Genomic DNA, 27,961 nt, shown 5'->3' with positions numbered 1-27,961 from the left:
GCCTACTTAGTTCCAACAGTGAAGAGTTGATTACTTACCATCCCACAGAGTATTTAGTATGCTCCCATTATGGACAGTGCTGTATTCCACACCAAATAAATTCAAGAGATAAAGTCTAAGTCCTTAAGAACTTTGCCTAATACTAAAGGATTTTGTTTTCCTACTCTCCCATAGAACTAAAAAAAAAAAACCCACAAGTTTAGGCTGATGAATTAGACATGGGATTCTCAGGGCTCTCAAAAAGGATTTCTGAGGCAAAATTTTAAGAATCATGCATCAACACACTGCTGACATCTAGCATGGATTTTTAGAACATCCAGAATACATGCAGATAAACAGAACTCAGAAAAGAATAATCTCAGGTCCTTATGTTGTCAGTAAGGCTGCTGTTTTGGGAGGGAGTTGATAAAAGTATCACCAATATTCTTAGAGATTGCTTAAATAATATGCCTTACCAAAAGGAGGTAGTCCATAGGTTTGGGTTGCCTGAGGGTAGACAGCATAGGGTTGGGACTGCTGAAGTGTCTGGTATTGAGTCTGGCCAGAGTAAGCAGTCTCCGATACAGGGACCGAGAGGATATGTGCATAAGGTCTAGGAAAATTAAAAACAAAAAGTTGCTTACATTAGACATTTCAATTCTATAGGTTTCAAAAAACATTTAAACAATATTTACTGTGTTAAGCATTATGTGGGATACAAGGTGCTGATATAACACTAAGTTTATAATAAGAATGGGAGACAAAACATGGAAACAGTTCAATTTCAGGTGGAAGGCCGTGATTGCCAGAGGTGAGTTACAAAAACTGTGGAAGCAGAAAAAACATACAGATGGTGTCTAAATTTGGGGGGGAGGGGGGGGGGGAGAAAGCTGAGTAGGTAGAGATCATGAATGCTGAATAGAAATAATGGTGTTTCAACTGAAAGGTACAATTTCCCCAAGGGGAAAATTAGCAGGGAAGTTTAATGAGTTTAATCGAAGACAAACAATACAGTTCTGTAACAGCAGAGATTGCATGAAAGCAGTTGGTAGATAAATAATGTACCCTATACTAAGGAGTGTGAGTTTTACTTGACTGGCAAAAGGGAGCCATGAAAAACTTATAAGATCAACCCAATGACAGTTCCATTTAGTATGACTAGTGCAACCATATACACAGGCAAAACTAGAGGAAGGAAATGCAAGTTTATCAATTTCAGGGCTAGTGAAATTATCCAAAAGAGAGGTAATAAAAATCTCAAGTAGGGTGGATACTAGTAATAGAAATAAGAATGGAAAGGAAGAGAATCACTTTGAAGATAGAATTCATGAAATTAGGTGATATGGATGTGGGAAGTGTGGAAGAGGGAGGAATGGAGATATTAGGAGGGCCAAATCCAAGGTTGTGAAACTTGGTGACTGGGAGGTTAATGACGTAATTGCCAAACAAGAAAGACAAGAAGAGGGGAAAAGTTGGTGGAGATGAGTTTCATTTTGGATATGTTGTATTTAAAGTCAGTAGGACATGCACGTCAATCTATTCAACAGACATTAAGAATGAAAGTCTGGAGTTCAAAGGAAAGGTCAGGGTTAAAGACATAGCAATGGAAGTCAAAGATTTAGAAGTGAATAACACTGTAGGTACAAATGGGATCACCAAGGGAAAGGCAATGGAGAAGTCAGATAAAAGTCTTGAGAAAGTCTATAGCAACAGGAAAAAGACTTAATATGAGGGTGAGAAATATACAAATGAAGAGTTAATATCAGTAATAATAAATAAACTCAGGGGGCTTTCTTTGTTGCAAAAATGTTTACAATCTCTGGCCAAGATTCCTAAGCAAGTAATGTCACAAAATAAATGCCTTTTCCCTTTTCTATTCATATTCTTTAGTGCCTAAGGAACAAGGACGTCATAGAAATGTATAACTTCAATTGAATTTTCAGGTTATTACCTCTTCATATCAATAACATATTACCTCTTCAAAAAGATGAAAATGGATGGTCTCTTAATGATTGAGAAGATTGTAAGCAAATTTTCACAGTCCAATTGAGGGAATAAGTACAATCCAGGACAAAATTTCTCAAAGTGTGGTCCAGGACCCTACAGATCACCAAGACCCTTTCTTGAAATAATAATAGAGCTAATGCATTTAAATTGATAATAAAGCCAAGACATAATTTAAGACATGTAAATGTCTAATATAGTAATAATGGCTCTAATTCACATAAACAAAAGCTCTTGCTACAGGTGGATGGTGGATGGGAGTTCTCTCAATAATTTTAAGAATCCAAAGGGGGTCCCAAGATCAAAAAGTTTGAGAACCACTAATCTAGATCAAACTGTAAAGAAGCAGCAATATATATTCATCTGTCTAGTCTTTTCTAGGAATAGAGAGAAAAGAGAGAGCAAGATAGCAAATACAGTTAATTCTCAAAAGTCTACAGAACACCTTACTTTTTTCTTTTCTTTTGATTATCTAGATATTTCTTAAGTCATTAGACTATCTATCAAAAGGGCAAACCAGAGATGGAAAAGAAATATAATTCAAATTTACTTGTTTTAAAGATTAATTTCTGAAAACTTACTGTTCACACTAAATAATGATGTTGCTTTTTGTAGAACAATAAATTTTCTTATTCTCTATATGACTTAGCATTTTTGATGACTCCAAAAGAATACCATAAAATGCGGGTATAACTGCAGATCCAGTGTATATATACTATACCTCCTCTCCACTCACACAGCTAACAGCCCCATCCTTTCTGTCTTTTCTTCCTGCAGCATTTCTTCCCAATTCAGGACATCCATATCACATACTTGCAAAGGCCTGATTACGTGATTCCTCTACTCAATAAACAACAATGGCTTCCTAGTACATGTCTGAGATCCAATTTAAACTCCTCTGTTTAGCTCTCTCTTTTTTTTTTAGCCATTGGAGCATTTTATTTGTATATATGTTTTATACCCATAGAAAAAGAAACTCTGGATTTTTCCTCCTGTGTGTTTTGTCTCTTTTCCTCATGGTCCATGGCTAATATAACCAAAAAGGAAAATGCCAGCTGCAGTTGCAAGCAAAATGAACCCAAACTGATGGGATAGTAGCAGATTATTCTGCCAATTTTCCAGACCTTTCAATTGAGTATCAAATCTGGGGCTGATTACACCCCACTTGTTTAATCTTCTTATGAAGTTCACAACAACTTTTCCTGCTCTTTGATCATCAATGATCTCAAATGCATCAATGTAACCATGCTTCATCATCATCACAATTAAGAACCAGATGATTACTTTAGAGCATGACCTAATGACAACCTGGTGTTATCCTTGCTTTTCTGCATTGCTGATGCTTTTCAGAGCATCTGCCTGGACATTCATGCATACCAAGATCTGTAAAAGTGGCAGAATAATCTGCTACCATCCCACCATTTCTCAAATATATAGAGAGCTGAGTCAAAATTATAAAAATTTATAAAATTTATAAAAAGACATTTCCCAACTGATAAACAGTCAAAGGATATGAACAGGCAGTTTTCAAACAAAGAAATCAAAGCTACTTATAGTCATATGAAATGTTTCAAATTACTATTGATCAGAGAAATGAAAATTACAACAACTTTAAGATACTACCTCACACCTATGAGATTGGCTAATATAACAAAAAAGGAAAATGCTGGATGTTGGAGGAGATGTGGGAAAAATTGGGACACTGAGGCATTGTTGGTGGAACTGTAAACTGATTCAACTATTCTAGAGAGTAATTTGAAACTATTCTCAAAAGGTTATCAAACTGTCTATACCCTTTGATCCTGCAATACCACTGCTAGATCTTTATCCCAAAGACATCCAAAAAACAGAAATATTTGTACCAAAAAATATTCATTGCAATTCTTTTTGCGGTGGCTATGAATTGGAAATCAAAGGGATGCCCATTAGTTGGGGAATGGTTAGAAGCTGTGGTATCTGATTATAATGGAATATTATTGTGCCACAAGAAAAGACAAGTAAGATGATTTTAGAAAAACCTGCAAAGACTTACACAAACCAATGCATAGTGAAGTGAACAAAACTAGGTGAACATTATACACAGTAACAGCAATACTGTTCAATGAGGAACTGTGAATTACTTAGCTATTTTCAGCAATACAAAAGAGCCAAGACAATTTCAAAGGACAAATATTAAAGTACATTATCCACCACTAGAGAAAAAAATGCTATTGATTGACTATAGAATGAAATATGCTACTTTTCACTTTTTCTTTTATTTTTCTTGTAAACATGACTAATATGGAAATGTTTTACTTTACTGCACATGTATAATCTATATCTGATTGCTTAGCTTCTTGGGGAGGGGGAGGGAGGGAGGGAGGGGGAGAGAGAGAGAGAGAGAGAGAGAGAGAGAGAGAGAGAGAGAGAGAGAGAGAATTTGGAATTCAAAATTTTAAAGATTCTTAAACATTAAAAATTTCAAATGCTCTTCCACCTTTCTCTTCAGCTTATGAAGTTGCCCTCTTCCTCTAAAACTCAGTTCAAGCACCTTCTTTTGAATGATCCCTTTCCTGATCTATGTAACAGCTAATGCCTTTCCTTTCCAATTGCCAACTATTTCGTCAATTGCATGTATTTGTATGTATTCACTTTGTGCTGCTTAGACTGATATCTGTCCTTACTGTCTCCCCCTCCTTGCAAACAGGTTGCTTTATTCTGTGTCCTTACATCACTGGCATAAAGGAGGTACTTAAATATTTACTAACTGATTTATTAAGGTGAGACTCTATGCCACTAAGTTTTAAGGCACATAATCTGAACCCTTCTAAAGGTAAAATTCCATAGCAAATAGCTACTAAAGAAAAACCAACTAAGACCAAAACATCTCAGTCTCTTAAGGAAGAAGTCAGGAACAGTCTATCTAGAAGGATCTTTTTCTGAATTTCCTTTAAAATACCAGACCAATATATCCTGGAGAGTCTTAAACACAAGCTCCCTGGTTGTCCTCTTCACCCTTTCCAAAGCACTGAATATAAAGGGTTAATTTACTGGTGGTTGTAGAGGGGTCAAATTTAAAAAATAAAACAACCCATTTTTGTTGAACTTAAGACCAAACAAAATAAGCATTTCCATGTACAAAGTAGAACAGAAACAGTAGACTAAACACAGAACTCCAAACTGCCACTGGGCATATCCTGCTTTTCTTTTTAAGTATATTAAAAAAATTCAATACATAATCTTCAAGATATTTTGCTTTTCTGTGTTACCTTCTGACCTCCTTTATGTTCTCTTCCAATTATTTAAAAAGACTTTTCAATAACATTTCAGGGGGTTAATTTGAAAAATGCACCATTCAATGATGTTCAACAATACTTATTGAATAGGGCAGCTAGGTGACACTGCGGATAGAGCCCTATTCGTGAAGTGGGAGGACCTGAATTCATATCTGGTCTCAGACACTTAATTACCTAGCTGTGTGACCTTGGGCAAGTCATTTAACCCCACTGCGTTGCAGGAAAAAATATTTATTGAATAAATGAAAAAAATGAAAGAAAACTATGAACTATTCCTCAGATTATGTGCTATGTTTCTATTCTAATGAAACTGGAGTTTTCTTTACATAATACATAAAGAAACGAGGGTCTCTAGTGTGCATACCCCAAAGATGCACAGTATCTCCAAGCATACCTGATAGGCTAAGCCCATGCTACATGCAGATCAATAGAACAAGCTATTACTGGAATCCTCAACAGTTTTAAAACTGTCTAAATTTAATAAGACTATGCCCTCTAGGACATCAAACTGTGATTCTCGTTAGATGATTTTAAAGATGTCAGGAGGACCCTTGGTTTATGGAAATACCTAATGAGTAACATCCCCAAGTTTTTCAACTGGATTACTGCTTTCTAGTGGCAGGTAGTGTTTAGATCTTTCTCATAAACACTAATAATCACAACAGTTCCTTCCCTCTTCATTCTTCCTATGAAAGTTCAATATGCTTTCCTATTTCATGATAGCATCCCCCACATCAGTTTGAGGAAGAAGGCTGAGACACATATTCTTCATTTCCCCTTCATCTCTATTTGTAGTCAGTCTGGTTTTGTGCAGATCCGCTTGGGACCAAACACCTCTGAATATACTACTTCACCAAGATTGGTCCTTTACATACCCAAATAGTTGGACCTATTAGAAGACTGTTCCCCCCAGGACACCATAGGCTAGTTTCTCCTGCAAGGACCTTCCCTCCCAAAGGTCAACAGCCCAGATGTAGGACAGCTGGAAAAAGGAAGTGTGGTCTGGGCTGATGCTCCTCATTAGCCTCTACAAAACACTTGGGATCTTCAGGGAAAGATGGTTATAAAAGGTGATAACAATCTGTCATTGCTAATACTGTCAGGACTTAACTAACAGAATGCTTTCCTGTATAACTCTCAGATTAATAGATTCATGAGAATGTCTGCTTGTAACATCATTGTACCTCTTTATCCCTGGGGAAGTATAAACTTATAGAGAAATAGGAAAAAATAATTCATTATTCAAAGCAAAATTGGTAAAAAAAAAAAAAAAAAATCCAGAGAAATATTTTGGAAATATTGAATGAACTTACTTTGCAGAATACATCTGTGAGGTATAATCATTTGATGATCGAGGGATGTAATCAGTACATGTCATAACTGAAATAAAAGAGGACATCAGATAAATATAAATAATTTTTTTAAATAAGGTCAAATGGAGCTTTTACATATCCCTCAGTACATTTTTTGAAAACAATGGTGGAGAACTGAAGTGTTGAGGGTGGACTAGAAATCAAGAAGCCTGAATTCTAGTCCCAGATGTGCGCAAATAGGGCCACAAACATATTTCTTCCCTCTAGAGATGGTTCTTCCTTGGCAAAGGAGAGGGCTGGAATGGGCTCCTTTGGGTTCTGGCATTTTTCCTGAAGAAACAAGTTCAGTAAAACAGGCAACAAGAACAGGAACATTCCACAGCAACACAGGTTTCAGTGCCCTCCAGATGTTCAGATGCAAACTCCTAAGAAGGTCACAGTTTGCATTTACTGCCCACTCTAATCAGCAGCTGTCTGCTCTTGAGGAGGTAGCAGGAAGGTCTCTGCCATCTCTGATACCTTTATGAGTCAATTGGGAGCCAGTCTTGACAAGAGGCAAACAGAAGGGCTCTAAAATTGCACCTGCCTCTCCCAACTTGTGAAGAGTGGGAACTTTTCTGATCTGAATGGATATCAAAATGATATGGCAGGAGACACACTGGGAAAACTAGGGCTCCAAAACAGGTTACTATCAGCAAAGAGCTAAGTTGAGGTACTCCCTATAACTAAGCAAATCACAGAATTTTAAAGCTGGAAAAAATCCCTAAAGAGCACTGAGTTAATTTACTCACTTTACAGTAGAAGAAATGAAAACCAAAAGGGAACTTACATGAGAGCACAGAGAAAACCACTGACAGATCTGAGACCAGAACCTAGGCTTTTGGACTTCCAGTTTACAATGCTATAACAAGCTATAGTCTCTTATTTAAAGGTCATTTGTCCAATATTTGCTGATAACTAGCCAGACAGAGCAGAGATAAATTAATCTTTCTAGAACTCCAGGATCCTCCTCAGGTGATAAGTCTTTTCTTAGCAACATCCTCACTCTTCTTTTTCTCAGAGAGCAAACCCTCAAGTAAGGGACAAACAAGGCAAAATGCTCACCCTCAGTGGCAGGAAGCAAAATTCTATTGGCCCTTATAGGTTAAGTCCATGCTACATGCAGATTAATAAAACAAGCTCTTACTAGAATCCTCAACAGTTCAAAATCTTTGTCTAAAAGTACCAAGCCATGCCTCTTGATATAGGATTTTAAAGAAGTCAAGAGGACCCTTGGTTCAGGGAAAGATTATAGTCTGGTCAGGTGTGGACCAATACGATCAATGTGAACTAGAAGCATATTGGCTGAAATTAAGAGGTGAGGAAATGAGGTAGCAGAGACATCAAGAATGCTGGACCTGGAGGCGGCTAGGTGGCAAAGTGGATAAAGCACCGGCCCTGGAGTCAGGAGTACCTGGGCTCAAATCCGGTCTCAGACACTAATTACCTAGCTGTGTGGCCTTGGGCAAGCCACTGAACCCCATTTGCCTTGCAAAATCCTAAAAAAAACAAACAAACAAAAAAAAAAAAAACCACGATGGACCTGAAATCAGGAAAAGGTGAGTTTAAATGCAACCTCAGATATACTGTGTTGTGTCATCCTGGGCAAATCATTTAACAATTTCCTCTGTATAATGGATTATGCGTTGAACTGTACAATGAACCCCAGGGTGGTTGTGAGTATCAAATTAAGACACTATACAGTACACTGAAAACCTTAAAGCATTATTTGAATGCCTATGATTAATACTATTATTGATTCAGTTCTGGTACTAATTCACGTGGGTAGAAGGACACATTCAACAGAAGACCTGACATTACCATAATTTATTACCTAAGAGTCTTTTAAAAGTCTTTCCCCTAAATTACTTCAGGCCTCAAAGATATTATCCAAGAGAATACAAAGTAAATTCTGGGAGTTATAGGTCAGGGGTTTAATCAGATACTTCCCACTGCTCTCAAGAACAGTTTCTTGAGAATCAGGATGATCCAAAAGGAATTAACTAGAAAAATACAATGGGAATGTCAAAGAAAAAGAGAGGAGAATATAGTTAAATATTATGTGAAAGAGGGTCCCGTTCTGCACCAGAGATCCTCTAAGGGTTGGTTATGAATTGGACTGGTGTGGTCATTTGGAGAATTAGGGGGAGGAGGAAATATATTCAGAACATAAAAGCCATCTTAGGAGACAAGATTTTCCACTGGGCGAGGGCAGGAAACAGACAGTTCTAAGACAGTGCCTATTACAGACATAGAAGGGGACCCTAGGGTTAAGATGTTCTAGGGCAGGAGTTAAGAATTCTCAGAGTCTGTGAACTTTTGATAACTGCATTTCAACATAATGGTTTTCATTTGTAATCCCATGTATTTTATTTAATACAATTGAAAAGATTCAGGAGTCCACAGGACAAAAAAGGGTTGGGGTTTTTTTTAAGAATCCCTGCTCTAAGGTAAAATGGTGAAATGTTATCTTGGAGTGAAGGAAAGAAATTTTGAAAAGCAAATATCCTATAGAGATAGAATTTCTAAAGGTCATATGGTGGAAGATAAGTGGCTGTTTAGGTTTATGTATCCACCTCTCTCTTTCTTTCAAAACTAAGTATCTCTCTCACCCAGCATGGAAGTATAGAGATCATTCACAGTATCTATCCCACTAAAGAGTAGCAAGGAAGCTTTGACTTAAGTCTTTTTTCAACCTGGGCTGCTTCACCCATTCACAGGCAGTCTTGTGAGCTCATACTACTAGTACCAGACTTACTGAAGCTCTCTAAACTGGTTTTAGCCTGTCTTTAGCTTAGAAATCTCAAGCTGAATCTTTCCCAGCAGCAGACATTATAGACATGTAACACCAAGTGACCAACTTGTTTCTTTTATAACTATTTTTTTCTTTCAATTTGGCATGAAGCTCAATCCTCCTTCATGTGAGCCTATAATTAGAACATAAGTCCCTTGAAAGATCTGGATCTATTTGTATCCAAAATGCTATGTATGGTGCTGTGCACACATACAGTAAGCCCTTAATAACTGCATCTCCATTCCATTCCATTTTAGACTTACTGCCTTGTAATGTGTATGGACTTTCTAAGGGAGTAATAACCTTGGCTAGAAGATAGAGGGGATCAGTGAAAGGAATTTGGTACTCTACAAGTCTGGGGACTATACTACAAAGCAAAAGCAAACTTTGATTCTCAGAAGACCTACTTCAGATATCAAGATGACAGTTTATTACTAATTTGTCTCAAATTTTTCGCTTGATCTTAGGGTTCCAGGTTTAGCTTTGAAGTCTTATGAGGCCTCTAAAGCTTTGCTATAGATAAGGATAGCTCTGTTATTCCTAGGACATTGTCCCCCTCTGCTTAGAACCTGAAAGAAATTCCTATATGGAATTCACTGCATGAACATCTGGGAAATTTTGTTCTCCATCCAGTAGGGCAGGAAAAATGAAACCAGTCCTCTCAACATCCAGTGGAAATAACCTACTGAAGTCTTTTTTGTTTGGTGAGTACTTACTTTCATCTGACATGGTAAGGTTTGAAGCAAGGCTTGAAGTTTCAGGTTTCTGATCACTGCCTTCAGGGTTGCTCACTTGACTGGAGGAAATCAAAATGAAGTCATTAGTCATGAAAATCATAACTGACATGAGTGACAATGCTGCAACACTGGCTTCTGCACATCTCAGGTGAAAGGGACCTCACCCATCCCCTGAGACCACTGCTGTCTGCCTCTCTCTTTTGGAGTCTCTTCTGTTCTAACACACTTTCTACTTATCTGGGCATATTTCATAACTCCCCTACTGAACAATAAGCAATTAAGGACAAGGACCATGCTTTATTCTCTGTACATCTCCCCCAAAACTTTTGGGATTTACCTATATAGGAGAAATTCTCTGTATTTGTGAATGGAATGAAAAAATGTTCTTGGAAGTCTAGAAGAAACCCCTCCGCAGAGTAACAGGGGAGACCCTCAGGATTATAGGATCTCTTTGTAGCTTCCAGGGAAAAGTTAAGGCCAAGGTTGCCATAGTGACCTCCCCAGAATTCTATTATGGTTCTGTGCCCCAAAGATGCTGCCATGAGTCTTGATAGTATACATAAGTTCCAGAAAACAGCCTGATTGGCAATAGGTAAAGTATGTGATAACTAAATAATTAGTAACAGCATAATTATTATATAATATAATTTAAATTTCTAAAAATGCTTCTTTTCCATTTAAGAGAATCTTAAAAGCCCCAGAAAAGGAAGAAGTTTCAAAAGTCAGTGGGTTTTTAACCTAGGGGTCTACTAGTCAGGAAGATTAATTTGTATACTGAATCAAATATATAAAATGTCAGATTATATTCCCAAAACATAACAAGATAGTAGAAGAAAGTTAGAATAGTAAGCCTATGAATGGGATAATATTCCTGCCTCCTGACAACAGCACTGTAAAAGAGATTTACTTAATTGTTATCATCAAATAGAAAATAGATCTAACACATACATACACATACCCACTCCCAGGAAAAGTGACTCATGTAGAATCAAAATTAGAATGGGAGTAAGCAGCTATAACCCAGATTGATCTTAGTGATACCAGTCCTTACAAGCATAAAGTTTATTTCCCCCCAAGTTTCCCCTATTCCGCCCCACAACTATCTACTCTTTTTTCCTTCTACTTTTCTCAATATTTCCTCAGCTTCTGCTCTTTCCCTCTTAGCCCTCTCTCTTCTTGAGATGATCTTGTTGAGACCATCTTGGTTTTCTAAGAATAACAGAAGGGGTAGTATCCACAGGACCAGAAATCTCCAGTCTACATACTTTCTGACAAAATAGAACAGGAAGAAAATAAGAGGTTAAAATATATAGAGATACTATTAGAAAGAAACATCAGCTGTACCCATACAGCTCAAAGAGCTTTACTATAAACCCAAACATAAATTTCAAAGCCCAGAGACAAAAAGGACAAATGAAAAGAAATTCATTTGTTCCCTAATAGTCTTGTTCTAAGAGTATATTAGGAAAACATGGAAGCACAGATTACCTTAATTGATTTCAGTCAAATTTATTTGTTTCATGAAGCTAAATTATATCCCTGGGTATTTCATTCCGATTTGTGACAACTTCTATGCTTTTCTGCACCGACAAAAATATAAAGTTTTTTAATTTTACCTCTTCAAATGAGAAAACTTAAACTTTGTAAAGTATGAAGCACCATGTAAATGTTAGTTGCTATGCCAGACAACATTTGGACAGTTCAGCATGGTCCTCTTCAGATTGGATTTATAAACTCTATTCTTTAATGAGATGTAAAACTGGTAGCTATCACTTCTAAAAAATCTGTAAATCTTAGGGAAGAGGAAAGAGTGGGGAGAATCATACTTAAGAACTTTAGAATCATACTTAAGAACTCTAAGGAAGCTCTTAAAAAAATCCTATTTGTGACTTTTTTCTAAGGTGAAGAAATCTTTTGCAATTATATTGAGAAATACATATTTAAGTATATTTCTTTTATGCCAAAAAGGCGATTTAAAAACAATAAAATTTGTTTAAGGTGCTGTGTAACTGAACTATATCATTTTCCACTTATGATCTTCCATCTTATTTTCAATTTATGAGACAGTATTCCTTTCTAAGTCACTTTCAGTCAATTTGGTGAAAATGACAAGTGATGAAATTTCCTATTTAAATGATGCCTAGAAATTCAACCTGTGCTATTACTATAATTCAGTTTTTTCAAAGGTCCAGGAAAAAATACTCAGCAGAACCATATCTCTTCTGGAGTCCTGGGCAGAAAATCTCTAGGGTTCAGTCACATCTATCTGCATATTAAAAAATAACAGCAACAAACCAGTTAATTTTAAAAATGAGCAATTCCTTTTAATCAACAAAAAAGTAACAGTTCCTGAAGGTAATTTCTCCCAGTGTTATTTCCCAGAGTTCTCGGTGACTCAGTGCAAAAAGAAGTTTCTATAAAGAAAATCAAGATTGAGTGCTTCAGAAGATATCTGAATACAATACATACAATAATCTATAATATCAATACTGCATTTCCTCAGATATCCCAAAAAACAGAATGAATGGTGTGATGATCAGAATGCTGAATAAAGAGTGAGAAGCTATGGGTTCAAGTGTTAGTATCACCTCTTCTAAAGCAGAAAAATCACCAACCTTCCCTGAGTCTTGAATTCTTTGTCTATCACATGAAGACAATTATATTTGCACTCTCTCCCACCTCAAAGGGATGGGGGGAAAAGAGCCTTGCAAAATGCAAAATGCTAAAAACATGAATTTATATTATATATTATATTTTTACTAAGAATCCCTATGTTCTCTAAAATTAGAAGCAAGAGAATTCAATTGAACAAACAATAAGGCACCAATTACATTTAAAGCAACTTGCTAGTTAAGACCATCCATAATCCTGTTGTCTATAGAAAGAGTTTGTGAAGAGTATTCAAATTTATCTATAATGCTCCAATATGTAACAGCCCATCTGCTAAAATATTCGTTGAAAACTCCTGTACAAGCTACTTTGGAAAGAAGACAGAAGCAATTTAAGAAACAAGACTTTCCTTGGAAGATATAAAAATTTAATCTGAGAAGAATGTACACACAAAAAATTGGCTTAAAATGCATATGCAAATGAACAAAGCATATAAAGTTAAAAAAAAAAGTCACCATGGCAGTTGGTTAAGGTGAATCCACAAGATTCTACCAGAAAAGGAGGCATATTCCAAGTCATGATATGAAGAAGAATGTCATGGAAAAGCAGAAAGAAAAGGGCATTTCAGGAAAGCAAGACAGTCAAAATAAAAGGCACACTTGGCAAGAAAAGAATTTAATCAGTTTGCTTAGTATATAATAAAAATGAACAAAGAATACATTGTAGTTTTTATGTTCAATTTAAGTCAAATACATTCATCAAAAGGCATCTACAAATATGACAAGTCAAAATAATTTTTCTACATCAACTGATCAAGAACAACTTGTCTCTAAATATTATCTACCTAGAAGGTGCTGTCATAGATTTGATTTGAACTAAAGTGAGTAATTTTCCCCCAAAACAAAGCCTTAATTAAAACACTTAGTTTATATTAAATAAAAAAAGAATTTTAATATAGCTTTCAAGAAACAACAATAAATAAAACAAAGTATTGATGACAGTAGTGTCAGGCAGGCATAGTGCAAAGCACTGGGATGTGAAATATGGTCTTTCATAAGAATCAATGAGAAAAAAACAATGCATATTGAACTTCCACTAACTCAGAATAGGATTATTTTCTGTCCGTCAACTTTGGAAATTCAAATCACAGCATATTATCAACTAAGGTCAAGCAAATCCATTCCATTCTCTAAATCCAAGCATCCAAGCAAGAAAACATCTTGAAAAAATTTTAAAAAATGATAGGACTTTTCTTCTTAGAGGTCAAAGGTGCTGGTGAAACTCCTTGATTTCTAAGCAAGCCGAAAAGCCTCAGGGTACTGCAAACTCCCTATAAGGTCAAAGTACTAATTTTTAGCATGCAATTAGGCCAAATTATTATATCAAATGATACTTCTCCAAGGTTGGACTAATTCCATGCCATTTATAAAATCTATGACTGCAAAAACTTTTTTCTGTCATTATAACCACTTCTATTGTTCAGCCTAATTGTGATCAATAATTTGTGACTGAAAACAGCCCCTGCATTTAATTAATAACAGCATATATGCATAGCCATCCAATTATAATTTCTAAAGTCACCAAAACATTATCGATCTATTGTAGACCAAAAATGATTCTAACCATAATTTTTCTGAATCAAATTCACAACCATAAAATGCACACAGGACAAATGATAACTTGAAAACCACACTCTTTCCCCTATCTCTCATAGAACTGCTCTTGGAGAGACATTGCTATCTGCTTAGTGCCAATAAAGGCTTGTCCATATAGCCTGTATTTGGGAAATGTCTCATGGCACAGCTGTTTATTAACTGAACAGAAAATAAAGCTATGCTTGTAGTAACCAATAAGTTCCAAGGACTTTCAAGTTATATAAAAATGGATTTGCAGAAATATATTAAGTTCTTAGGCTGCAAAGTTGGAGTTGAAATATCAACAACTGCAAAAGCATATATTGGCTATCTCTTGTAATCAGACCAGGTACTCAGATTTAAAATGAAACTTTTTTTTTTAAGTTGGGAGGATAGTGCCTGGTTTGTTTGTTTTTTAATTTTTTTTCAAGGCAATGGGCTTAAGTGACCTGCCCAAGGGCACACAGCTAGGTATTATTAAGTGTCCACACCACATTTGAACTCAGGTCCTCCTGAATCCAGGGCCAGTGCTCTATTCACTGCACCATTTAGCTGCCCTAAAATTAAAGTTTAAGAGATGTGTAAGTTTGTTGGCTTTGTTTCATTCCATTTCATGATCTAATCATGTATGTAGACTCACATTGCTCTAATTTTGAAAAGAGGACTTGTCCATATTCCTCCCAAATTCAATCTGCATGATCTTTTAAGAGATGTTCACACAACACTCTTCCCCATTCCCCTTTGGCATTTTGTAAATGCTGCATGATTTGTCTTCTAGACATGCCTGGAGAAGTAAGCACTATAAGTCCTCAGGAATGGGACTGAGGATCAGTCTTTTAGCTAAGGATCACCTTTGTCTCCATCTAATAATATCTGTATTCTTGGTATATGTTGCAAATCCTTTCCTTGGGAATAATGGTCCAGGCCAGGGAGAGGGAGGCAAGGTGGAAGCAAGGGTTCAATAAACCTCACTATAGACCATGGTCAGCTTGAAGGATAATGAGAATGGCAGCAGCAAGGCAGACTGACCTCTTCCATAGAGCCCTGGCTCCTCTGCTCGTAGACCAGAACAGTTCTAGTGGTGCTCCCTGCACAAACATCAAATTGTTATATAAATGGGAAGCAACACCACCATCATTAATGTCACACTCATTACTGAGTGTTCAGAAATAGGAGATAGGACATTTTTAGGGTCTAAAAGAAATGAGAGTGGCAAACTATAAGGCCTTGATTCTGGCTCTAGCTCTGACATGCTTCAAGTCCCAGGGTAATCACTCAGCTTTTCTAAGTCACAATTTGCTTCTTTATGTAAAAAAATGGGAGAATCCTAACAGATGAACTTGAAGATTCCATCTGACTCTCCAAGCCCATGATCTGGAGATAGGTGGGGGGAGACAGGTGGGTGGAGACTAATTGCTGACAACTGATTAGCATGGAGACCAGAAGAGAAATGGTGACTTGTTAAATAGAAAAGCCACATCCAGTCTTTGGGATGAACTGAGGTGGGGGTTGGGGCAAAGTAGAGGGGTGGGGACAGATGAAAGTTTGTTCCAGAAATCTGTCTTAGGAGTCTTTCCTCAGTGTTTCAATATTTCTCAGAATGAGGTCAGGAGTCAAAGGAAAGAAGAACTATAGAAGAAGGGAAGAGAGGGGAAAGTGATAAAAAGGGACAGGAAGGATGGGAAGGAAAGGATGCAAAGAAAGGAAAGCACAAAGTATCCTACATACATACACCATCTGCATGGCAGGCAAATCACTTAACATCTATGACTGCCTCAACAACAATAAATAAGAACAATTGGTTCTTATCTTCTCTGCGAACAATATCCAACATTCCTCTCAATCTTAAATACTATCATCTGTCAGTCCAAAGAAGCAACAATGTTCAATACCCAGGATGTGAGAAGAGAAAAATAACTCCAAAGGGCCTCAAAGTAGTTTTCATATTCTGAAAACATGTTTGGAACTAAGAGTTATCTGAGAGAAAGACAAACCATAAATGTTAAAGTTACTTACCAGAAACACAAAACAGGAAAGAAACGTCTAGACTTATAGAGGTCACAATTTCTGACCAAATGCCACTTCTGCTATTCCTATTGTCGTCATTTTATTCTTACATACTATTCCCAGAGTATTCATAAAAGCTTATATACTAACACTACTTAATGGAGTCCCTAGGGAAAAAAAAAGGAAGTGGGAAATTGTTAATAACCCCCATTTGAGGTTTACAGAGGGTGGCACAGAGGGAGGTCTGTGATCTTATTGGCTCAGGGAATTCCTGGCTTAGGAAATCTCCACTACCAAAGCAGGCTGGTTATGTCCTCTGCAATTTATGAGGGTAGCCCAAAGCACAGAGATATTAAGTGCCTAAGGTCACATAGTAAATACATGCCAGAAATTGAACTTAAACCTAGGGACAACTAGGTGTCACAGTGGATAGAGCACTGGCCCTGGAGCCTAAACAGAACCCTGGAGATCCTGGATTTAAATCTTTTATTTGCAAAGTAGCCTCTATCACCAAAGCTGTTGTGAGAAGTGTAGGCATTTTGGCTTTCACAGAATGTAAGAGGAGTGTAAAAATGTATAAAATGTAAAGTAAAAATATCTACAGATAGATATAGATAAATAGAAAGATGGATAGATAGGTAGATAGATGTAGATATAGATATATGTATGTATATAAGCACTGCAAAGACTGGGGTCTGCCTGCATCTATTGTGCCAATTGTGCAGGTATGTGAATGTAAGAGAAAAGGGGAAACAAAAGATTTGACCCCAACCTGATTAGACCTGAGATTAGATCAGGCTAACTCTGTCTAGTATGGGTTGACCTAGGGTTCCTGACCTCTGCAAGTGCGTACACACACACACACACACACACACACACACACACACACACACACACAGCAAGGCAGTAGGGTTAAGTGACTTGCCCAAAGTCATGCTGCTAGGTAATAAGTGTCTGAGGCTAGATTTGAACCTCAGGTTCTCCTGACTCCAAGGCCAGTGCTCTATCCACTTGCTTCTTTATGTAAAAAAAAATGGGAGAATCATAACAGATGATCTTGAAGATTCCCTATATAGCAAGATTCCCACTATAGCAAGTTATCTTAATGAAGTCCATATATATTACTGTATACTCCCTTGTGCTCATCAGTATAATAACCAGGGCATGAATGGTGGTGGGGGGGGGGGTATTGATTAGATTGTAACCCTGACAATTCAGACCAATGGCTGGCTCAGAGGGGAGGAGAAAAGCCTTCCAAACTGCATATGAGACTAAACATTGTCACAATTTTTTGCCTTTCTCACTAGGGGAAATAGTCCTTTTCTGCAGAAAAGCTAATTAATAAAAAGCTATTTTAATCACTCTGGATAATTATGAGCCATTTATAACAGCTGTCTTGCACATTATCAAAAAGCCTCCTAGGCTATCAATCAAGACTCTAATTAAATATATATTCATTTTGGTTTCTTCCTGATAGGGTGGGGGAAAAGAAGAATCTAGCAAAGTCTTCCAAAGAAAAAGACTTCTTTTAACACAAATAACTGAGTATTAAGTGTAAATGAAGAGTGGGAGTGGGAAGAGAGAGGAGGTGCCCCTCAAAAAGGAGGGAGGTGTCTGACAGTAGCTTAAGGCAGTACTTTCTACAACTTTCTTGAATTAAGGCAGGAGACAGTGCATGAACTAAAAGTCTTCTAGAATCCAGAGAGCTTTCTGGTCTTCAAAGCCATATGGTTCTAATATCACTATAGGCATTTTAGAAAGTATATAAAAGGGGGGGCGACTAGGTGGCGTAGTGGATAAAGCACCCGTCCTGGAGTCAGGAGTACCTGGGTTCAAATCCGGTCTCAGACACTTAATAATTACCTAGCTGTGTGGCCCTGGGCAAGCCACTTAACCCCATTTGCCTTGCAAAAACCTAAAAAAAAAAAAAAAAAGTATATAAAAGGGTAGGTAGTGCAGTGGATAGAGCACTAGCCCTGGAGTCAGGAGAACCTGAGTTCAGATCTAGCCTTAGACACTCACTTAACCCCACTGCCTTGCCTAATGTGTGTTTGTGTGCACACATGCACATATATATTATATATGTATATGATATATATAACATATATATATATGTGTGTGTACATGTATGAATAAATAGAACTCTAAATTGGTTGCAATACTACTAATGGAAGGATTAAAAACAATTTTTAAGGATCACCTTTATCTCCATCTAATAATATCTGTATTCTTGGTATATGTTGCAAAACCTTTAGTTAGTTTTGAAATATTTCATGACCAGATTTGTGCCAGTATCCTCAAAGATATACAAAGAACTTTCTCTGCACCTCCATACCAGGTGCTTTCTATCCAATTTAAAATATAGCCACATTATCTAAGATAAGATTGAAATGAGAACATGATTTAGTTATAAAAAGGTGAGACCAAAAGTCAATTAGATGAACAAGAAACTGTTTGTTTTGTAGATCTACAGAAAAGGGAAGAGTTATACCAAAACAAGAGATAGAGAACATTATAAAATGTGAAATTACATTACAGAGTTTTTATACAAATAAAACTAATGCAACCAAGATTAGAAGAAATGCAGAAAACTGGGAAATAATTTTGATATTTAACATTTCTGACAAAAGACTCATTTTCTAAAATATATAAAGAACTGAATCAAATATATAAGAATATAAGTCATTTCCCCAATTGATAAATGGTCAAAGGACATGAACAGTGCATTTTTCAGATGAAGAAATTAAAAGCATCTAAAGTCATAAGAAAGTCTAGTCATTACTAGTTAGAGCAATGCAAATTAAAATGACTCTAGGGTATCACCTCATCTCATTGCTCATATGACAAAAAGGGAAAATGATCAATACTGGAGGGGATATTGGAAAATTGGAACACTAATCATTGTTGGTGGAGTTATGAACTAATTCAACCTTTCTGGAAAGCAATTGGGACCATGCCCAAAGGGCATTCCATCTGATTACTCTTTGATCCAGCAATACCACTACTGGAAGAGATTATAAAGGGAAAAAGATCCACATGTATACAAATGTTTATAGCAGCTCTTGTTGCGGTGGTAAAGAATTGGAAATTGAGAGGATGTCAATCATTTGGGCAATGTCCATACAAATTGTAGCATATGAATTTGAGGGAGTACTATTATTGTATAAGAAATCATAAGGTGGGGATTCAGAAAAGCCTGGAAAGACTTGAACAAATTGATGCTAAATGAAGTGAGCAGAACCAGGAGAACATTGTATACAATAACAATATTGTGTGATGATCTCCAATGAAAGACTTAGCTCTTCTGGGCAGCATGATGATCAACTACAATTCTAAAAGACTTGGGATGGAAAATTTTATCCACATCCAGCAAAAGAACTATGGAGTCTGAATGCAGACCAAAGTACACTATTTTCAATTTTTTAATTTTTTTTTTGTTTTTTCCCCTCTACTAGTTTTCCCCCCTTTTGTTCTGATTCTTCTTTTCCAACATGACTGATACAGAAATATGTTTAACAGAGTTGTATATGTATAACCTATATCAGATTACTTGCTTGTCAAGGAGAGGAAGAAGGGAAGGTTAGGAGGGAAAGAAATGTGGACATCAAAATCTTACAAAAAAAATGAATACTGAAAACATTACATGTAATTGAGAAAAAAATAAAATAAAATATACTTTTTAGTCAATGTCCTTCCCCTACCCATGGTTCCTGACCAAAAAAAACATAAAAAAAGAACTGGAATAGATGCCATTCCTATTAAACAGTCAACAAGTAATATACCTATTGATAATCAGTAAACAAGGTTTAGGGGAAAGAAAATTTATTTTGAAGAAAAATTTTCATCTTAAACCAAGTTGTTTGGCAGTATGAATGTAGATACTAAATAATAAAGTGTTATATTTGTGACATCATTCCACCCAAATCAGAGTACACACCATGAAGAGGTAGTAAAAGCAGAAATAATAAAGACAGGATTGGAATGTATTGTAAAGAAATTTAACTTTACGCACCTCAAAGTCTGTTCTCCTGAATCTTGCATCTTGGCTTTCTTCACCTGCAAAGACAAATTGATAAATGCACACCAAGAGAGTGATCTTTCTGGTCAAAAGAGAACCTAAGGACTACAGTGGTAAATTTCTGGTGGAAACCAATCACTGATATGCTTATTAAAAGATTCTGTTGTGAGAATAAATTTAATTAGACCCATTGTTTGTAAACTGTGACTGAAGTAACAAGTTCCTCTAACTTTTGGATGAATTCAAAAAAAGTTTATCATCATTATTATGCTGCTTTTTGTTGATTCTGATTTATCTGGCCACTGGAATACAGATGACTCTGGAGGAGAAAGTAAAGTTGATGACTCAGCACAGTCCCTCTTCACTCAAATCCAATTCATGTGCTTGTCATGGCATTACCCCCCAGATGGCAGTGGTCTTCTTTGAGAATGAAGGATAAACATCATCAGATTCTGATTTTAAAGGTAAACTTTCACCAGAAAAATCATTTTTTTGGAAAAGATTCATCATCCCCACCGCACTTTGAGCCCCTACTCAATTTAGAGATGAGAAAACTAAGAGAAAGTGATTTGCCCAGACTCAATCACAGACTCAAGACTAGAATCAGACTCTCTGCTGCCTTCTCCAGGAACTACTTTGTTTCCTCCAACAATGTATGATCCAAGAAGACTTTTGTATTTGTAAGTGAAACAGGTATTTAACTTGAAGGTCTAAAGAATTGCAATTTTCTAAGAAAGGGGAAAGGAACTGAGTTCAAATCCAACTTCAGACACTTAATAATTACATAACTGTGTGACCTTGGGCAAGTCACTTGACCTCATAGTCTTGCCAAAAGGGGGGGGGGGCTCTAACTTTAAATCTTGTGGACTCATAGAATTTTAGAGGAAAAAGGAAAAGTCAATTAGTTCAACCCTCTTACTTCACAGAAAAAGCAGCAGAGACCCAAAAAGAAGCAGGGACTCATCCAAGGGACCATTAATGACCCAATGACTGAGTTGGTTCAAACCCAAATCTTCAGACAGTCAAGTCAAGGTTCTCTTTGCTACAGCACCCCATCTCTCCTTAACTACTGTCATTTTTCCCCCTCCAAAGTTAAAGTTAAAAAAATTAAATCAACAGATCTTGCCTCACATTTTGAAAGTTTTTAAAAATCAAGTTAATGTTTATTCCTGACAGGACAACTGCAGAGCATTAGCATAAAGGGCAAGAATTGTAATGTTTTGTCTTTGTTCTCAAGAGCTAAGCAAAGACTCTCTTCCAAAATAGGCACTTAATAAATATTTTTATTAAGTAGTTGCCGAATGAGGACATTAACAAAAGCACTTAGCCAACATCTTACAGTGTGAAGAAAATCATAAAGGAAATATTTTGACAACCATATGCTTTAATTCCTTCTCTTCAACAAATTCATTCATGGACTCTGAAGGTCTTCCTGATAATAGAGTCTACCTAACCTTATGACACAGCAAAAAAAAAGGCTGATTTCAAGCAGAAGCACCTCAGAGTCCATTTCCAATGCTCAGCCTCAAGTAAAAATCTCTTTTCTAACACTACAGGTTTGTTGTCATATTATGAACACCTCCAGGAATGAGACACTAATTCAATACTGAAGGAGGCCATTCTATTTACTGAACAGTTCTAACTGCTAGAATATCCCAGCTTCTACTGAGACAAAAATGTGCCTCTATAACCTTTACCATAGATTAGATGAGTCCTAAGGATTTTTCCAGCTCAAGAGTCTATTTTCTCCTTTCTTCAGCAATGATACAGGCTAAATTTTAGTACATTTAATACATTTAAAATTACTACAATGGGAACCTATGATTGTACTTTACAGTAATAACTATACAAATGAACAAAAACATAACAAATTACAGAAGGGCAGAGACAGAAAGAACCTCCAAAGTCATCTAGTGCAGAACAGAAAAGACTGACAAGTGGTTATGTTCTCTGGTAGAAGATTCTAATGAAGGAGTATATGCTACCAATATAAAATGATAAACCTGTATTAGTATATCAAGAAAGACTGATAAAATCCATTCTGCTTTAAGTTACTATTAAGTCATACTGTCATCTTAAATTTTTTTTGTTAATAATGAATCAAAGTGGGGCAGCTAGGTGGGGCAGTGCATAAAGCACTGGCCCTGGAGTCAGGAGGACCTGAGTTCAAATCCTGCCTCAGGCACTTAATAATTAACCTAGCTGTGTGGCCTTGGGCAAGCCACTTAACCCCATTGCCTTGCAAAACCTAATTAATAAATAAACAAACAAAAAATAAATGAATAAAGACTCTGACTAAATTCTAGAGTGGCAGAACCAATAAAAAAAAGTGAGTGAAACAATTTTCCAAACCAAGGCAACTCAGAAGATCAGGTGGGAAGAGTCTGCTGCACCAAGATGAGAGAGGAGCATAGAATAGCATGGGTCAAATGAGAGTGAACCCAGTGGTGGTTTGCAAACCTCTCAGCCCAAAGACTATCAAGGACAACTTAGAAAGTCAGCAGGAAAATTCTGTCCTACAAGGGTGAGAGTGGAGCCCGGTTCAGCACAGGCCTCAGCAGCGAAGACCAGACTCCAGTAGATGAGCAGACTCAAAGCCACAGGATGGTAAGGAGATCAAAAGGAGACTACAGGGGTCTCTTTGCTAATACTAAGGGCAGGACTCTGTTGCTTTGCCCATACTCAGAGGTAATGTACTAAAAGAAAGGAAAAGGGCAAGGTAGAATGGAGTAAGGAATAAAAAAAAGCTTTTGCAGTGGAGTTGTGAAAGGGGGGGAGGTGAGAAGGAGTAAGATGTCTTAACTCTCATTGAAACTGGCTCAGAGAGGAAGTAACATACACTCAATTGGGTAAAGAAGTCAATCGGACACTAGAAGAAAGTAGGAGAGGAAAAGGATGGGAGAAAGGGGGTAGGGATAAATGACAGAAGGGAGGTAAGAGGGGCAGTCAGATACAAAACACTTTCGAGAAGGAACAGGTTGAAAGGAGAGAGAATAAATGGGGACAGAGGGAATAGGATGGAGGGAAATACAGTCAGCAATAGTAAATGTGAGGAAAAAAATATTGAAACAAGTTTCTCTGATAAAGACCTCATTTGTAAAACAAAAGAATATAGTCATTTCCCAATTGATAAATGATCAAAAGTGATGAACATTTTTTGGATGTCAATGCTACCTATTTTGATCAATTTTTAAAAAGTCCTAACTCACTAATGATGGGGGAAATGTGGGTTGGAACAATTCTGAGGTACTAGTTTATATATATATTGATTTGCTAAAAGGACAGGAAGAGAATGTGACAAATGTTGGAGGGAATGTGGGAAAATGAAATTAATGCACTATTGGAGGAGTTGTGAAGTTATGTAACAATTCTGTAAAGCAATCTGGAACAATGTCCAAAGAGCTACAAAACCATGCCCCTTGATCTAGCAATGCCACTACTACATCTATATAACAGAAAAGATGAAAAACAGGAAGGAAAAGGACTTATATGTATAAGGATATTTATAGAAGCTCTTGTGATGGGAAAAAACTGGAGATTGAGGGGATACCCATTGGTTAGGGAATGGCTGAACAAACTGTGGTATGTAATTATGATGAAATGCTATTCTATTATAAGAAACGATGGGGGTGTGTGGAGGCAAGATGGTGGCATGAAGGCAGCATTTCCTGGGAACTCTTTTCCCCCCAAATTTCAAAAGCTAAGAAAGTAATGACTCTAGCCAAAATTCAGACAGGCACAACCCAAAGAAAGACTGAGTGATACATTTTCTCAGTCCAAGATAACTTAGAAGTTCTGCGGGAAAGATGTGTTTCACCAGGACTGGGGTTTGGAAAAAAGCTGTGGCAGCAGTGCAACCCAGCCCAGTCCAGCCCAGAGATCACTGGAAACAGCTTGAAGGAACAGGGAGAGGACTCTGCTAAACCAGAATGAGTGGAGTGAGTAGCAGCATCTGCAGAATCTGCAGGGAGAATCTGGAGAAAGCAGCTTGCACCACCAGAGCCCATAAGGGAAGTTTGCAGAGATTTCTCTGCTCTCCCTTGGGGTAGAACTCTGCTGCTACCCTCACTCAGATCCAGGTTGCACTTTGGGTTTCCATACTAAGTAGCCAAGCTGTATCGCTCCAGGGCAGAGGGAAGTACAGGGGACAGCTACATATCAAGGCACAGGCAAGAGAGTACAATACTTTGGAGGAATGAAGGCCCCAGTGGGGTGTTCCCCCTCCCCCAAAACTCCCAAAGCCTTGGAAGTGCTGTAAATTAGTCTTGGGCTGAGGAAATGAGTAAACAACAGAAAAAGAAGAATCTGACCATAAAGAATTACTTTAGTCCCATGGAAGATCAAAACACATACTCAGATGATGACAAAAATCAAAGCTTCCATATCCAAAACCTCCAAGTGAAATAGAAAATGGGCTCAGACTATGGATGAGCTCAAAAAATGACTTTGAAAAGCAATTAAGGGAGGTGGAGGTAAAACTGAGAGGAGAAATGAGAGCAATGAAGAAAAATCATGAAAACCAAACCAAGAGCTTGGTGAAAGAAATACAAAAAAATACTGAAGAAAATAATATGTTAAAAACCAGTTTAGGCCTAATAGAAAAAGCAAAAGAAATGGCAAATGAGGAGAATGCCTTAAAAAGCAGAATTGGCCAGCTAGAAAAGGAGATAAAAAAAAACTTTGAAGAAAATAACTCCTTCAAATGCAGAATGGAACTAAAGGAAGATGATGACTTTGCAAGAAATAAAACTTCCCAAATAGCCAAAAATTAGAAGAAAATGTGAAATATCTCACTAGAAAAACAACTGACCTTGAAAACAGATCCAATAGAAATAATTTAAAATTATTAGGCTATCTGAAAGCCACGATCAGGAAAAGAGCCTAGACTTCACTTTTCAAGAAACAATACAGCAAAATTGCCCTGATGTTGAACTGTTTGTATTCCTTCACAAAAAGAAGAGATTGGTAACTCATATGAACTTTCTCATTTATAAGAGCTGCTAGAAGGAGCATATATAGACAGGACATAGGAAGGAGCAGAATATAATGGTATAATATAGTAAAAAGATGGAGTCAATGGGTGATAAAGGAAAATACTGGAAGGAACAGGAGATGAAGAAGCAGTCAAGAAATTTCAGATAAGAGTCAAGAAAAAGCTTTTTCAATGGAGTGGAGGGGGGAAGGCAAGGGGGAATGAGTGAGCCTTCATTCTCATCAGAAATGGCTCATAGAGGAAATAACATACACACTTAATATGGTGGGGAAATCTATCTTACTCTAGAGAAAAATGAGAAGAAAGGGATGGGATAAGGGGGAACGGGGGCAGGGAAGGGGGGAAAATAGGTGATGGAAGAGAGGGAAGATTGAGGGACAGGGTACTCAGATTTAACACACTTTTGGTCAGGGCCAGGATGATAGGAGAGAGTGAATAAAATAAATGAGAGTGGGGAGAAAAAGAGTGGAGGTACAGCTAGTAATAGCAACTGTGGGAAAAATATTGAAGCAACTTCTCTGGTGGACTTATGATAAAGAAAGTAACTCACCCCAGAGATAGAATCATTGCAATCTGAACAGAGAGTGAAGTACTTACTTTTACTTTCTCTCTACTCTCTCTCTCTCTCTCTTCTATCTATCTATCTATCTATCTATCTATCTATCTATCTATCTATCTATATATATATATATATATTCTTGAAGTTTCTCATCTTTTTTGGGGGGGTTATGTTTACTCTTATAACACATGCAATTTACATCAATGTATAGCATGGAAACAATGTAAAGCCTATCAGAGCCTTCTGCATGGGGGGGATTGTAAAATTCAAAACTACAAAAAAACGGTAAGTACATACTACTATTGTATATAATTGGAAAACAAATAAAATGTTAACAAATTTTAAAAGATGATGAACAGGATGCTCTCAGTAAAAAACTTACACAAGCAGATGCAGTGGGAAATGTAATAAATATACAAAGTAACAGCAATGTGAATGACATACCTTTTCTCAGCAAAGCTGTATGTAGCCCAAGAGATCTCTGAAGGACTTATGATAAAGAATATATTCACAAAGCTGATGGTATCTAAATACGGATTGATGAACACTTTCTCCCCCCCCCACTGTATTTTTCTTGAAGTTTCTTTTTTTCTGGGGGGGGGGTTATGTTTACTCTTACAAGATGATTATTGTGGTAATATTTTTCATGACCATACATTTCCAATCTACATCAAATAACTTGGTTTCTCAATGATAGGAGCTCGTAGGAAGAAGGGAGAGAATTTGGCACTCAAGGTTTTAAAAGTGAATGCTGAAATTTGTTTTTGCATGTAATCATAGAAAATAAAAAAATTTTAAAAAGCATTAAAAATAATGATTCTAGGGGAGGCTAGGTGGCACAGTGGATAGAGCACTGGACTATATGAGTTCAAATCTGGCCTCAGACACTTAATAATTACCTAGCTGTGTGACCCTGGGCAAGCCACTTAATCCCAATGCCTTGCAAAAACTTTAAAAAAAAAAATGAGGTTCTTAAAAAAGCCACTGGTCTCTTTTGTACATCGTATTGCATCAGATTGTAACATCATATATCAGACATTTGGAGAATACTGATTCACTGGATTATACAAATCTTTCAAATACTAACACATTTCATTAAACATTATCAAAAATCATATTCATTCATCATCACATTCACCACCTATCTCATCAAAAAAATCTTGAAGAATTGGAAAGCCGTCAAGTTCACAGCGGGAGAGAAAAATTTCGCTAATTTTCACTTGATTGTTTTTCTTTAGTGAAAAGATTCACTTCACTTATTTTTGAGAAGCTACTTCAAGTCTAAACAATTATAATTTGTGAGATGTTCTTTCAAGTACAACTGCACAAATATTTTTCCATAAGACAAACACTGTACTTGAGTTTGCAGTATAACTGTTCTATATATAACTCCTTTATCATCACAAAGAAAAATTTAAAAATATGGACTCAAGGGACAAAATTTAATGAAAATTAACACATTTTTATTATTTCATGAAGTGAAACTAAGTGAAACTGGGGAAGGATACAATGACTATCAGAACAGTCCAGTGCCAGGGTCTTATTTTGTGATAAGGTACCAACAAGCTTTATCAGCCATTACTTGTGCAAATGTCAACAGAGTTCAAGTGTCTGCGTTCATATTGGAACTCCTGTCCTCCTGACTCCAAAACCCGGGCTCTATCCACTACACCACTAGCTGATTCTTACTAGCTGTGTGACTTTGGAAAAGTCACTTAACCCTGACAGCCTTGCATCCAGGGCCATCTCCAGGCATCCTGATTCATATCTGGCCACTGCAACCAGATGGTTCCAGAGGAGAAAGTGAGGCTGCTGATTTAGCACTGCACCACCTTACTCAAAATCTAATTCTTGTCCTTGTCGTGGCATCATCTCCCTTATATCGTGGTCTTCTTCAAAAATGAAGGACAAACAAAAACAACACAATTATTCCAGTAAAGTATCAAGTCCAAGTACATTTACACATTCATCTATTAGCAAGACAAAAGTATAATTCTGA

General features: G+C 36.9%; 1 protein-coding gene and 1 long non-coding RNA gene across 10 annotated transcripts in view; one reads left to right on the top strand and one right to left on the bottom strand.

The window, feature by feature from the left end:
• The window catches only part of EYA3 (EYA transcriptional coactivator and phosphatase 3), a 121,260-nt gene that overhangs the window by 39,009 nt on the left and 54,290 nt on the right, over window positions 1–27,961 (bottom strand). For 5 of the 9 annotated variants that reach the window (XM_074217953.1, XM_074217955.1, XM_074217952.1 and 2 more), the window contains 4 exons: window positions 20,405–20,448; window positions 10,121–10,200; window positions 6,572–6,638; window positions 456–592 (listed from right to left, as the gene is read on the bottom strand). In XM_074217953.1, the coding sequence (XP_074074054.1) occupies window positions 456–592; window positions 6,572–6,638; window positions 10,121–10,200; window positions 20,405–20,448 (328 nt within the window). The remainder of the gene's footprint in view (window positions 1–455; window positions 593–6,571; window positions 6,639–10,120; window positions 10,201–20,404; window positions 20,449–27,961) is intronic. The other 4 variants (XM_074217959.1, XM_074217951.1, XM_074217958.1 and 1 more) reach the window with 1 other exon arrangement.
• LOC141508900 (uncharacterized) overlaps window positions 10,654–27,961 on the top strand; it is a 34,798-nt gene continuing 17,490 nt past the window's right edge. The window contains exon 1 of the long non-coding RNA XR_012474543.1: window positions 10,654–10,733. This is a non-coding gene — a long non-coding RNA (uncharacterized LOC141508900). The remainder of the gene's footprint in view (window positions 10,734–27,961) is intronic.

The sequence above is a fragment of the Macrotis lagotis genome, chromosome 1 (assembly GCF_037893015.1).
Source record: "Macrotis lagotis isolate mMagLag1 chromosome 1, bilby.v1.9.chrom.fasta, whole genome shotgun sequence".
NCBI lineage: Eukaryota > Metazoa > Chordata > Mammalia > Peramelemorphia > Peramelidae > Macrotis > Macrotis lagotis.
The sequence above is the reverse complement of the archived record's forward strand: the minus strand, read 5'-3'. Positions and strand labels throughout refer to the sequence as shown.